Source organism: Athene noctua, chromosome Z, assembly GCF_965140245.1.
Source record: "Athene noctua chromosome Z, bAthNoc1.hap1.1, whole genome shotgun sequence".
NCBI classification, from domain to species: domain Eukaryota; kingdom Metazoa; phylum Chordata; class Aves; order Strigiformes; family Strigidae; genus Athene; species Athene noctua.
Window position 1 is genome coordinate 60,989,578 of NC_134077.1, and position 15,237 is coordinate 61,004,814.

A 15,237-nucleotide genomic window follows, 5' to 3' on the forward strand; every position below is an offset into this window, starting at 1 on the left:
CGGTGAAACTATCAAAAGATTGATGATGCAGCCTTAATAATGACTGTACAGAAATCACATCTTAATTCTTCAAAGCAGTTGTTTATATAAAACTATTACAGTGTGTCTAGAGCATATTTAATAAATGTGTGGATTTTCTGAAAGCTGTTAGACATCTGCATATGGCAGGTATTACAGTGCATTGTGGTGATTTGTATAATTTTTTCTGCCTTTCGTCAGGATGTCTGTCCTAGGTTGCTGATTTCCTGTCGATTAAACTAGGCCAGTACCAGAAACGTTGTCATTGCCCTCAATCAAATCTAACAGATTCAAAAGCTTTAGAAGTGGGTATAACTCATGCCCCTAGAAGTATTTCATGGACTTCTCTTGGGCAGTCTGATCAGCATTTTTATAGATCAGCAGTTGTTACAAAGGTATTTGAAGCATACAAACATGTTGTACTCAAGGAAAGATTCAAAAATTTCTCCTTCTCCCCACACAATCAGAATGACAACTCATACACACTAATGACAGCCTCATGGTGCTGTCAAATACCATGTCCTTCTATTGTGATTAATGATGTTGCCCTCATATGGTCCAGCAACTGGGGGCACCATTTTATTTCTTGCATCTTGCTTGCCTGTTGGTGGTCCCGTACTATTTTTTTTCTGAAGGTAGATGTAACACTTCTCTGACAGTTAATCCATGGTGCTGAAAAACACACCTCAGATCTTGGGGGTAATTTAGACCTAAACGTATCAGCTTCTGTCAGTAACTTTCCTTTGAAATAGCTCAAATAGTATTCCCCCTTAGGAAGCTTTCCCTACACGTTTTCTGTTAAATATTTGCTGAGTGAGAGGAATAGGGGTCTGTAGTTAAAACTGCTGCCATGACATCTGCTTGGAACGTGAGAGACAACTTTGCCAAATACAGAGGTGTCGTAGTTTATTGTGCCTGCTATCTGTACCTACAGGGCAATAAAAACACTCTGGAAGCGTGTTCTTCCAGAGGATGAGAAACACAGATAGCACAATGCAGTGTACTTTTCACTGTACTGAGAGACTGTCTCTTAAGGAAAAGCTGCTATGAGGGCAATTCTCCCTGCCCGAGCTCCTGTAGGCTTTGCTACCTCTGAGGAAAGTGGCTGCTGTACCACTTTTTTTGTGGAGGACAATGTACCAGGCTACAAAAGAGACAAGCATGTATTGGTCCCTTTTTCTGCCCTCTCATTTTCCTGGCCTCCTTTCCACTTCTCACCACGGCACTGACCAGTGTTTTCCAAATGGGATACCTGAATCTTGTTTGTCTCTATCTGGGTACATGCCATCCTGTAGTCCTTGGACATGTTAATCCCAGCTGCAAAATTACTACTTGCTTTTGCACATATAGGCAACATAGTGTTAGGGATGTTCCTGCTGCATTTTCATCTCTTGATATTGTCAGGACATTTATGGAATTTTCATGCCTCAAGGTTTTTCCAACACTATGAATTTTCATTGTCTAAATTAATACATAGTCAATAGGAGAGAAGGCAAGAGATAAAGAAATTACATGAACATTTTATGTATGGGGTTCAACTTTTAGCTGTTGACAGATAAATTATGTAACAAGGTTTGCATTTATGAAGGATATTAAATAACTGGGAAAAAAAGTTTTTTTCTAGACTTCATTATTCAAGAAATCTGGCCTTTAGTAAGTTCACTAATTTAAGGATATGACATTATAAATGCTTTCATTTATCTTTTCCAACCTTTAGAAGCTTCCATTCACTTGCTCACTACTTACTTTTGACAGTCATTTGCTCAGTGCTGTTTGCTGCTTCTCTGTTAGAAGTCTTTTGTGTTAGCTTGTATATGCTTACATGTTGTGAGAACTTTCATTAGCCTTGTACAAATTATGTAATACATATAGTGCCAAATATGGCTAATGCAAGTGTATGAAACCTATAACTCCTAAATGCAATTGCTTGTATTCTGCGCAGGTGGGGTGTGGCTGTTTTTCCTTTGTGTATCTTCCAGTTTCAAAGCTAGACAAGCATTTTTACATGTCTTGTAGGTTTTTTTGTGATTTTTCGATCCTCTGATCCTCTCCTCGCATGTTTGTGCATATCCGTGTTGCAAATTAAATACGATACTTGTAAATTAGAGGAAATGGAGACACTATAATTCTGTATACTTAGATATGAAGATGTGTGAGCAACTTCTCCCTTGCCCCTTAGGCAGATATTTTGTATCTCATAGTGACTGAATCTTAGCGATCAGCAGAAATGCTGAGAATAATGTTTGGCATTACAGGTCATTCATCTTGCCACCTTCATGGAGGTTTCTGTAATGTGGACTACTGTTTACTAGTAACTATGCTCAAGTCTATGTGAGTTTTGCTTGAGCTTCTGCTAGGTAGTAGTAACTTCTTGTCTCTACTGCTCTTGCTAGGAACCACTTCTTTAGGAAGACAAGCGTAGATTAGAATAATTTTAGATTAACATTGCCTGAAACAAGCAGAATTTAGAATAAACACATTTTTGTGTATGATTTACTGTTTTACAGAAAGAATTTGCCTAAAATTCATTACAAGATAGGAACATCCTAAGTAGAAGACTGTGCCTCTAGTTGGCACGTTACACTATACATCTTAGATTACATATAAAAAAATGTGGCAGAATATAATTAAGCAATACACAACAGTTTAAAGCTGCAAATAACTAATTGGCTGGTGATGTATAAACCAGATTCGTGATTATGTCAGGAATTTCCAATGAATTGATTAATTTCATGTGAATTATTGCATAAGGCATGAAGGAAGAATTAAACACAGTACTTAGCATGAGCGCAACTGTATTCTATCCTGCCACATACTTCCAGTGTGACTTTAGGCAACCTAATTAACCCCTTATACCTCCTTTATAGTCTCAAAAATGGGTATAACCAGTCTGTATATAGGCAGTGCTGTAAGATATAGGTCATTCCTATTTGTTAAAGCACTTTGAGATTCTTGGATGGAAAGTGCTCTATAAATGCAAATAGAAAGGCAGACTTCTAACTGTGCAGTTTTAAAACCTCTGCATGTTTTTCTAATTTACAAGTCTTTTTATTGATCATGCCATGAAAAAAACAGACTAACTTATGTTTTCAGTGCAATACAAAGAACACTTCTCCACGTTCACAAGTGACCTCAAGTTCAGAACATCTAACATCATGTATTCAGACACCCTTTTTTTTCCTGTAATTTTTCTTGCAACGAAAGAAGGAAATACCCTCCACGTACATGCGACATATTTGAGCAAATGAAACCTGTTCTGATTTCTGAAGCTGTGTTCTAAATTTCACACATTCAATTTCTTCCAGATCACCACAGACCTGAGGCAGCGTTGCACAGACAGCCATACTGGAACCTCAGCCTCTGCACCAATGGCTGCAGGCATCATTGCACTGGCACTGGAAGCAAAGTAAGATCTGAGTTACACTCTGGAAAAAAAAATAAAAATGAGCCTATGGAAAGATCTTTCTCACTCATTCAGCATCTTTATCCAGGGATCTCAAAGTGCTTTGGAAACTCAGAGTACACTTCCAAGGGCAGGAAAGATCTGTGTGCTTATTTTGCATGCAGGAAGGCTGACATCCTGGAAATGATGACAGTGTTGAAATAACTTGAAACAATGTTGATCACAGATAGTTTCCACTAAATGATGTGCAGCATCCTCACAATGTCTTACACTATCCTTGCAGAGCTGCCCAGATCTGCTGTGCTCTGTGTTCATCACCTCTTGCATTCATCAGGCTCCTCTTAGCGGTGTCCATTCTTGAACACTGAAGAAAGTTTTAGGATGGTGTTAGGCTACCATGAACAGAAATTAATATAGTATGAAAAATAAAAATTCTCAACTTCTGCATGCTGACACAAGTCTGTTTTTTCTAATGGGCTAAGCTTCTCAGCTGTAAAAAACATTGTTATTGTTTTCTGAGCTTTAGCTCAGAAAAGTTCCCATCTTACAAGCGTTTTCTCAGCTGTAGAATTTTGTTCTCTGTGTCTAATATATACCTTTAATGTGCTTCACGGAGCAGCAGAAACAGTGGAGATTTATCAGGTAAATCTGCATTTCAAAACATTTTGCATTACCTTGCAGTGTGTTGGGTAATACTTGCAGGTCTAAGGTGGAATCCTCTGCCCTAAATCCTACTTGACATCAAATTTTTGAGATTAATTCTGTTAAATTCTGAAGAAAGCCAGTTTCTACTGGGGGTAATCAGTTCCTCTGAAGGACATACAAAATTTTCACACCATAGTAATTTCAAAGTGTATGTAATTCATAGCAGCAGAATTATGTTTTCATCTTTACAGTTGCTTTTTTTAAGAAACCATGGGCCTATATTCAACACAGAATACTTTTTTGCTGTAGAGTCATGGTCATGAGAATAAGAGTTAGTAATTGAAGATCTGACATAATCTTAAATAGTGCAGTGCTTGTATCATTACAATTAGATTTTCTTAATGAGTCACTAAAAACGGTATTTTGAAAAGTTAATATAATGCTATTGTGGGTTTTTTTAAATCTTTTTAATCTTTTCTTAATCTCACTTTTAAAATCCTTAAGTTCATTCTAAACAATCTTCATATGCAAGTAAAATTGCATGTGCATAAATTTCATTCTGCTGAAAGTTTTTCTAATTATTTCTTAATGAACAGAGGTTGCTTGTAAATTATTGTTTGTATTTTATATGCTAATTTGTGTGCATGTTCTACCAAATGATTGTTGTAACTGAACATCTCAGAGAATTATAGCACACAATACCTTCAAGCAAGCTATTGCTGATTGTGACGTCTTAAAACACACTGAGAAGCCTTGCACTTATGCAGTCTTTTTTCTCTGTGGACTTTGGTAACTATACGAATGAGAAATCCATGTTAGTGCCTATGGACTAGTATTTTTTTTTTCCAAATGAATGGTTGCTATGATAGGAACAAAGGCAAGACTGTATTAAGCTTCACATGCAGACATGGAAACAAAATATGCCAGTGACTAAAGATCCTAGTCCCGTTTCTGTATTGTACTCTGTTGCACAGTGCTAACAAGAGATTCAGGGTGAAAATATATTGATTTTGCCTCCTTTCAGATTTTATTCAATTTCAGTTTATGGAGGATTCTTATTTCCAAATCTTATCCTTCATATTTTAATAGATCCAAAGAACTTATATTAATAATATCATAAATGTAGGTTTATTCATGTGTATTCCATTCACTAGCTTTTTTCTCCTATGTGTATTTAACACCAGTTTTCTGAACACAGCCACGAATAAAAAAAAATTTTAAAAAAGAAAATTGGGGAGATAAGTATTTCCAGATTTCCCATGCTTTTTTTTCCTGTAAAGTAATCCAGTCCTAGGGTTGGAAAAACCTTTGGTCTTGTGAATTTATATATTAAGAAGTCCAGCCTTTAATATTACAAGGAGATCTTATCATAATATATTGTCTGGGATTTATTTGTATGAAATCTGTTCAGATTATTTTAAGTGGCTTCTGAATGGTAATTCTTATTTATTTATCTGATTTGAAAAATTCAGGTTATATGTTTCACCTATGATACATGCCAATTTAGATGATCCTAGATAAATGCTAGGAATTAAAGTATACAAAAAGAAGCTTTGAAGCCATCTTAAATATTTTCTTCAATCCTCTTAAAATTTATGGTATGTAAAGGACACATGATATTGTGGCTTAGCATAAGAGCTTACTTTTGCTATTTGTTTGCATTCAAACAGAGTTTACATACTTCAACACAGATTCTTCCTTAGATTCCATATTAGTGTCAGTGCTAATATCACTAGTGTTTATATGATATTTTTTTAAAAGACTAGTTGGGAAGGGATTTTGTAAAGTCGATTATGCCTTTCATACAGCAAGCTGCTTAAAAATTGGAGCACTTAGTCCTGAACACTTCTTGAATGTGTCTGTAATAATACATGGTTTCATTCCACTTTGTGTTAGAAAACACAGGTTATACTGTGGAAGGGTTTTGAGTCTACGAGGTCGGTTTTCCCCAGTAGCCAAGTTCTTTTTCCTGGGAGACATCAGGAGGTGAACAGAGCGCTAGTCTGGCCTGGTTATGAGTTAGAACAGCCAAGAGGTTGCTTCAACTCACATTCAAAGGTACATTAAAACAATGGAAAATGAGCAAGGCTGATTTCTACTCCACTCTGCCACTTTCTTTGATAATCCCCATATCATACAATTGGCAAATAACTGATGGAGGACCTCTTACCTAACTACTGATTTGAACCCTCCACTTAGTTGTTTTTACCAACTGGGATCTGTTCCTGGTATGCTGTCAATAAAAGTATGGGATGGTGGTCTGCTTACTACCCCAATTTCAAATAATATGTACACATCTTTTTTTATTTTCCGCCCAGTATTTGATTATTAAGTGACATGTTTTCCTTCAGGAACCAAAGAAGTGTAACTGAGTTTCAGACTGCTTGTTTGGAATCCCTGAGGGTGTAATGCAGAAATGTAGATGTGCAACAGCTGTCATACAAAGAAAGACATATCAAAATCTTCTTATTCTTTGGTTTTCTTCTGGTATTCAGGTGGTTAATTATTTTATCTGATGATTCCCAGTGTATCTAGTACCCTGTTCAGGCTCTATTAATAAATGCTTGCTTGTGTATTGCACTTCTTAGTCATTATTCAGTGTTGAATTTTGCTACTTGTAAACCAGCAATTATGGATATAATCGATCTAGGCAGCAGAGGCAGCAATGTTCTTACTAAAAATAAACTCTTTGCATTACATAGTACCATCTACCCTTGATTTCAGAAATACCATTTCTCATTGATGAAAAGTTTGAATTTGGGATTTGGGTGAATCAGAGTCAGGAGAGACAGTATGCCCACATTCGTTCCAGTGTGCATTGTGCCCTGTTCCTTTGAATAAGCCAAATGAAAAAAAAAAAACCCCAAAAAAAAAACCAAAAAAAAAAACCCCAAACAACCCAAACTTATGTTGCTGGTGGAAGAATACATTATACATCCCCAATGGAAGTGATTGAACTGCATGCTCCACTATCTATAAGCCAATGCATGTTTTCCAACCCATGGTATATACACTGCAGTTACCTAAGTATGAAGTAGTACCTGAAATGGAGGTATTAATCTGCTGTTTCTACTGTGTGGTATACTCAGTGGTATAGCTTTGGAGAAAGTCTATTTTCTTCCATGTTTCTCTTCACATGAGCTATATACCTCATTTGTCTTTGGTTACATGCAACCAAGACTAGAACAAGGTAGTGCTGGGAAGAGATAAAGAATTTAAATGAATTCTGATACTGACAATTCATTCAGAAAAGTGACAGTGCATCGCATTCTTCTAAAAGACAGTACAAGAAGGTATTATCACTGAGATGAAAGGAAAATAGAGTTCACATTGCAAGAGGTCAAGATTGTCAGAGGATTCTGACAATTTCTGAAAACTGCTCAGATACTTGCCATACTTCCCATACTGATCAATTTTCTTACAGAAAGGAGAAAAGCAGTGTAGTCTCTGGCAAGGGGCAGTTTTGGATACAGAGAACGTATTCTGTGTCATCAAAGTTATGAGGGGGTTGCTTGTTCATAGAGGCTAAAGTTGATGGCACCATTAAAATTAACTCTCGAAGTGTTGTCAAGTGACCTCTATATGTAGGCTTCAAGTGTAAGAGAAGGAGAGATTATCATCAGTCCATTAGCTTTAACTAGGTCTTTGCTCCATTGATTGGCTGCTTGTTATAAAAGGGCATGCTTGAGTGTGTGAGTTAGAAATCTTTTTGTGAATATTTGCATATTTGGAGTAGTTTTAAAATAATGCTCTTAATGGTAAAGTGTTTGAATAACATAAACACAAATAAATGCTTAATTTAGAACCTGTGTTTCTCTGGAGCTTTAACCACCTGCGCCACTTATGCAATTTCAGTTATCATCTTGAAATGGACTTGGAAGCACTTTCCTGAATTCAGGTCACCCTGTGGTTCCCATTTTAAGGTCCTGTTTTCAGTTACATGTAACTTTGCCAAAGCAAAATAATTTGGTCTGAAATTTTCCATGTAACTTGCTTTAAAAACGTTTTAAGAAAATTCCATCCAGACATTTCTTAAACAGAGTCTAGGTTAAAAAAAAAAAAAAAAAAAAGTTCGACGGTGATCTTTTTAAACTTTTTCATTGAGTTTTACTGTGTCTGTGCTTTGGAGCAGCGGCTAGAAATAGAACAAGTGGATAGCCGTTGCTCTGGTGCCAGGGCAATGCCTTTTACTTTTATAAGCTTTTCAAAAATCTCAGTTGGCATGTGCTCAGTTGAGAGTTTTAAGAGCTTGGCAGCTCTATCCACTGTAGTTTCTTGGTTCTCCAAGTGTTCCCCAGCCTCAGCTTTTAGAGGCTTCTTAGGGTTGTCTCTCAAGTTGTCTAAGGGGTGCTGCTGGCAGTTCAGCTTGAGAGCAGGGAGCCTATCTGCTTTTCCCTGTCTGTATTCTTGCAGAGAGAGGAAAATGAGGAAGATAGAAGAGGAGCAGGTTTGCTGGATTGCAGTCCCCATGCAGTCTTTCTTTTGAGATTCCTTGCACCACAGTGTCATAGCTCAACTATATGGAGATGCTGCATGAATATAAACTGAGTGACACAAAATTCAGCCAGACATAAACTGATAAAGATGATGTTGTGCAAGCAAATGCTATTACCTTGAAATGATGTTCAAGAAGCTATAGCTTCAAATGGACAATTATGATATTGTAGAATTTGTGAGCTTGAGATATTTAAGATTAATGTGTTTAAACGTGAGCGATTTACTGAAGTTACTTCATGACTGTTGAAATGGACAGATCCAGTGTGTAGTTCCACAGTGAAATTCGGTAAATATCAGGACACTTCAGCCAATATTCCTGACCATGGAGTCATAAGACAGGTAGTAGGGTTGCAGATCTCATGGGACAATTCAGCTGATTTGTAAGTGATAAGAATGTGTGAATAAACCAGGCAATTATTTCTTATATTTTGTTTATGAATTTATCATAAAGCCCTTAAGGGTTGTGTTATGTAGAAATTTTTGATGAAAATTATATTCTGCTGCTCTAAAAGATGTCTAGGGCACAGAGACTCCTTTTTATAGCAATAATTAATCCATGTCTGTTCTCTCATAGCCAAGATTTAAAAAAAAGGTTATTTAATACTTACAAACTGAATGGCGATCCTCTTCTTAATCTGCCCTGTAATATTGTGTTTTTCCTTGATTCTCTGGAGAAATGTTTATTGTATTCTTCCAGCCATTCTCATCAGACTCTGCTATTTAGGCAAGAAATATTTTTTCAGATAGGCCGCATTTATCACATTCAAATTGCTGGTTATGAAGATAATGTAGCAATCATTATTCATGTTGCTAATGATATCATTTTACTAAAAAAAACCCAAACCAAGCATCACCCTATTTGTTTATTGCATTGAGAGATATTTTTGCTAATTGTCTCTCTTGCACCAATTATTTATTCTGAAAGTTATTTTTGGCACAGTATCTTTATGCAAAAAAATAGAGTCTGAATACTTTGCTATTTTCAGGATTAGCCTAATTGCCACTAGTAAGACTAGTTGTGGAATGAAGAAATCATATTTGGTCAGAAATGGTGATCTACTATTTCTAGAAGCAACCTGCTTAAAGATACATTTAAATTGCAAATGTTTACTATAATATAATTTAACATATTTGCCCTGTTTAATTTTTTCTCATTTGCCTTGTTTCCTAAACATTTTGAGAAGCCTGTACCTTAGAGTATAACTGTTGGTTAAGGACACAAGATTCATTATTTTTTGGCTGCTGTACAAGCACTTTTGTATGTAATTGTTCTCACTTCTGCTTATTCTGGTTTGATTTTGAGCATTGTCTGGTATGTGTAATCCCAAAGCAATTTCAGATGAGACATTGAAAAAAAATTTTCTGGAAGGAAATTGCCCATTTTTTGAAATCAATCCATTATCAAACAGAGTTAGTACTGTTCCTGTTAATGCATTTGTTCATTTCAAGATGTTTAGCCATTAACTCTTCTGAGATTAATCAACTGGTAAATCAGCTGACATCAGTGACATCTTGTCTGGATCTGGGGCCCACATGGCTAGCAAACAACTGTTTACTCCCTTAGGATCCAATTTTGACATGTTTTACAAATACTTGACCAATACTGTGATTTTTCAAGATGCTTTAAAATTGGCTGCTAGACTATCTTGTTTAAAAAAAACCAAAAAAACAAAAACCAAAAACCACACACCAATCCCTCTTCTTTCTCCAAATGTACTGCTATTTGACATCAGTCCCGTTTCTTTCTTTTTTTTCTCTTTTTTTTGTTAAAGTTTCTGAAAAAAATTGTGGCAGCACAATTACAGACCTGTTTGGCTTCAAATGAGTTGTCTACTGTAGAGAGAAAACTTCGCTCTGGCAATAGTTCAGTTGTTAGTATAGTGAAGGTCCTATATAAGGCTACCAAAATTGGTTTGAATATTGTTTTTATTCTGTCAAATCTTTTAGATATAAATATGCCCAAACTGCCATTTCTTGAGAAGAAAACATAAAATTCTTATGAATTATACAGTAAGCAAGCAGATTTGGAGGTTGCATAAGAGACAAACTGATTTAACTATATACTATGTCATATCCTGGAAATCAGACCTTTGATCAAGGTTTTCTGCCCCAGAAATTCTTACATTATATTTATATGATTAGATTAAGATGGCAGATCAACAGTGAATGGCTCAAAAGATCTGCCATGTTTTTTGTTAAAAAAATAAACCATGATTCTGATACATAATCTATTTACTGACTGACTAAATCCAATTTATGAAAGGTTGGTATTATCAAGGGAAGACTGCTATATCTTTAGATCCTTTATCTAGGCGTAATTAGATCCATCATTCCTCTTTAAATAATCAGTTGAGTGTGCCCTACCTTGAATCCCTCCTTTAGAAGTTGAGAGGAGTAATTTAGTGCCTTATTTTTCACCAGTAGCATGGACAGCTTGCTTTACAGAATAACAGATTGTTTAGATTCCAGATTATAAAGAATGCAGCTCTCGGGATTCCTGGAGGTCTTCCTGAAGGTTTGAAACATGTTTTTCTAAGACTTTACACAGGCTCCCAGTGAAATTCCTGACCTGGTATAAAATCATATTGATTTTTTTTCTTGAAGCATGTTACGTGACTGTCCAAGCATACCCTATCTTACAAACCCTTAATGCTCCTTACATTCCATGACTTTTCTTTTTGCCTTTTTTTTTTTCAGTCATTTTTACCAGCTCAGCTGGATAAACAATTACTGTAATTCTAGTCCAACTGTCTAGTGTGAGAAATTCCACTTTAAGAAAAAAAATGTATCTATGGGCATATTAATGCTTTAATAAGTGCTCAGGGACAAGGCATCAGCTCTCCTTAAAAATAACAGAATAATTTAAACATGGGAATACCCTTATATCTTGTAGCCAAAACCAGGGAGAGATTGAATGGCCATGAATTGATAGATCTTGGAAGGAATTACAAAAGAATTCTGGCTACAATTAATAAGAAAGTAACTTAAAAGTCATCTTCATTCTTCAGAAAATTCCATCTCTTCTTCCTGTTTCAACAGGCATAGACAGGTCTTCCTGTGCTGACTCTAGAAGAATACATGCTGCCTCCTGTGGTGTCCTAGCTGTAGGTAGAAAGGTGCTAGGCTACATCAGCATACCCATGGTCCACACACACCCACTGGGAAGTATTCTGCAATGGAAAAGATACAGTCAGAATTAAAAACATATATTACTGCAAAGGAAACAAAAAGAATATGTATACTTAAATGGTTTGGTCACTGACTGCATTATTCCTAACCATCTTGTTACATAAAAGAAGTCTGACGTTTTTAGGCAACTCCTATTTGTTTTCAAGGATAAGGATTACAAAGCTGTTGGAAAGTAAAATGTGTAGAACTCAGTTATATGTGAGTGAATGCCCTATAAGTCCCAAGTTTTTCTCTCCTATGTGGAATTACAGACCATACTTCTGAAATTCACTTTTATTTTCAGTAAATCTGCCAACACAGGTGAACTTCCAATGGCTAATAACCATGAATATATGTCTATGTGCATACAGAGGATAGGCTAGGGGCAAGTCTTTGTATAAACAAGTAGACTGCAGGTTTGCAATAACTTCTTCATCCCTACTGCCTTCTCCTAATGCTACAGCTTGTGGGAGCTGAAATTTGTCACCTGAAAACCTAAATTTGATGCATCTTGAATGAAAAAGGAAGTGATCATTTTGTATAGATAATCACATATATTCACTGACTGCTTCCTAATAGCTTGATTTCAGCTTGCAGGATAAGCAGGATTCTACTTCCATATTTAAGCATCATAAATCACTGACGGCACAACTATTTCCAAAAAGATATTCTTTTGACAAAACAAGTTCTGGTAGATGACAATGCATGCAGGATGCCAATTTGTGTACATCAAACAGAGAGATGAGATTTTTGTCTTCCACTGTCAGGGGGACTTGTGTAATTGTTCTGCATGTTTGCTGTTACCCTGTGTCTGCTTCCCAAAGAAATTTCTCACTGAAATTTCTAGTAACTCCACTATGTGTTGGTTTAAGAGTGTAGAGTCCCTGCATGTGATGGCAATGTCCCACTCACCCCTGAAAGTGACCAACTCACCAGTCACCTACGGGTTGATCTTCCCCATATTTTATGGCTGTTGCCTTGGTGTAGTTTTTACCTGCAAGTAGTAGCAGAACCTGACTATCATGCCTTAAAGATAAGTGCCAGGAATAAGTCACTTGCCTGCTGGCCCAAGTGACTTCTTGGTCTGAGAGACACAATATGTGTTAAGGAACTGAACAAAGGTTTCCCAGGTTTTCAGTGATTGCCTTAGTTCTGGACAGTGGAAGCAGACAATAAACTTCATTCTGGTCTATCTTCATCATTACAATGGAGTGCCATGCACCATCTTCTAAGAAAGGAAATTCTCCTTGGGGTGGATCTAAGAGAAAGAAGAAAAATATAACCCCTAAAGATTTGGTCTCGTCCTACAAGATAAATGGATATTAATGTCATAGTGAGGATGCAGACACTTTCTTTCACCTTCCTTGTAGGCAGGTTAATATGAATCTCTTAAAAGATTACACATCTATGTAATCAGTCACTTGCTCTGTAATTACTCAGATTCAGTGCTGACTGCTTGGACTTCTCGAAGAATACACATAGACCCTTAGTGAATTCCAAGACCAGGGATAATAGGCAGATGAATAACAACAGAGCCACCTGAAATAGCTTCAGTAGGAGCTGAAAGTGTAAAGGAATTGCCAACTTGACACACAGTAAGATTTAGTAGGGGTTTTTAACAAACCATTTTGCTTTTTTTTCCCTTTGGTCAAGGTAGATAACATACAGTAGCTGTGGTCATACAGATTGCCTCTGTGTGAAATGTACCCCTTCATCTTCCCTTTAATTTTATTTAATAGAATATTATCATATATCATTATAGTCTGCTTAACGCAAACCTCCCGGCTGTATACATAATTTTATGCAGTAATTCTGTAAAATTAGGACATGTTCTTTTGAATGGATCAAAGGAAAGCAGTGAAGTGAAATGAGGGTTCTTCTGGTTTGGATACTTTTTAGTTTACATGACCTAGTATCCCTACATTCTGGTATAAAATGTCTGATCTGTGACTTTGTCTTTCCCCTTTTTCATAGTCCATTTCTGACCTGGAGAGACATACAGCATATTATTGTCAGGACTTCACGTGCAGGACATCTGAATGCTAACGACTGGAAAACCAATGCAGCTGGTTATAAGGGTGAGAGCTTTCTTTCTTTTTTACCATCAGAGGCAACATCTTCTTTGATATTTCTGAAGAATAAATAATCTCAAGTAGTTTGTTTATCCCTGTGTTGTGCATTGTTTTTGAGGCCTTTCAGACTCAAACTGAAGGGGCCTGTATTCTCTTTCATGAGCAAAACCTCTAAGAATGACTAAACCCAAAAATGACAGCTACAAAATGCATTGACCAGGTCTCCTTAGTCCCTTTCAGTCCTATTTCATGCAGTGCTGGCAAACTAAGTGAATTAATGGGTTTTCATTTTTCCTTGTATAGCTAGGAAATTTTGATTAAAAATTACAAAACTGTATTTTCAAGTTTCTGTTTTGTATGATTCACCCTACATTATTTATGTTCAAGATTTCTTGTCACATTCAGGATAAAATCAAATCTTGAGCTATCAGGACTTTTAATGGGGCAGAAATCATACATAGTCAGTTGTCATGTAGGTTGCCAAAATTTTGTACAGTCCTGTATTTTTGTATTAAAGCTACATCTTTTTAACTTCTTTTCTCTTTTGTAATGAAAGCAGAGGCAAACGTTGGTGCTATTAAATAAGATCTATATTTTCAGGATAAAAGTTAAAATGCATGAGTTATGGATGCTTACGTTTCATTTCAACACAGATTGGCATCTGATTTCCATTCACTAAATTCTTACTGCTTGCAGTTTGGATTGCAGGAAAAAAAAAAAAAAAAGGCTTATTTCTGTTTCTTTTTTCATGAGAATTCCACCCAAGACTTCAACACTTCTATTAAGATGAGATTTGAACTGTTTGTGCTAGGATCTCCTGAGAGTGTAATATACAAGAACCATCAAATCTTTACCCTGGTTTCACTTTAAAACTGAAACCTAGCTTTAATCTATTTCAGATCAAGGCACTGCTACCATAAAGCATCTTTAATATATCATTCTGACCTATGACATTTCTGCTGAAATGGAATAGAAACCAAACCAAAAACGCTTTCATTTTTGGATCCAAACCAGGCTCTAACTACAGAGGATAGATTTAGAAATGGGTATTTGACTCAATCCCCCTCATCACATGAAGGGTCTGACATTCAAGAGCCCAGTTTTGTCCCATTTACCAGTGCATCCACACACACATAACACATACACAGTGAGAAATAGATACTTCCTTAATTGCAATAACATTACAGTATTTATTATTAGGAAATGTTTCCCAGGATTTAAAAAGTTTTGACAGGAATTTGTGACTGTATTATCATTTTGTTGGAGCTATCTGAAGTTCAAACAGTGCTTTTGAAGTAGCATACAGTAAAGCATTTTTTATTTGTAATTGTATACATTCTATATTTTTATGTTTTTCCACTTGTTGCCCGAGAGAGGCAAACACCCTGTGAGGCATTTCACAGCAGCTGTCACTCATTATCCAAGGAGAGGTCA

General features: G+C 36.2%; 1 protein-coding gene across 3 annotated transcripts in view; it reads left to right on the top strand.

Annotated features, from left to right (window-relative positions):
* PCSK5 (proprotein convertase subtilisin/kexin type 5) overlaps nucleotides 1-15,237 on the top strand; it is a 249,494-nt gene that overhangs the window by 126,411 nt on the left and 107,846 nt on the right. For all 3 annotated transcript variants that reach the window (XM_074931390.1, XM_074931391.1, XM_074931392.1), the window contains exons 9-10: nucleotides 3,324-3,424; nucleotides 13,706-13,809. In XM_074931390.1, coding sequence (XP_074787491.1) covers nucleotides 3,324-3,424; nucleotides 13,706-13,809 — 205 coding nt within the window. The remainder of the gene's footprint in view (nucleotides 1-3,323; nucleotides 3,425-13,705; nucleotides 13,810-15,237) is intronic.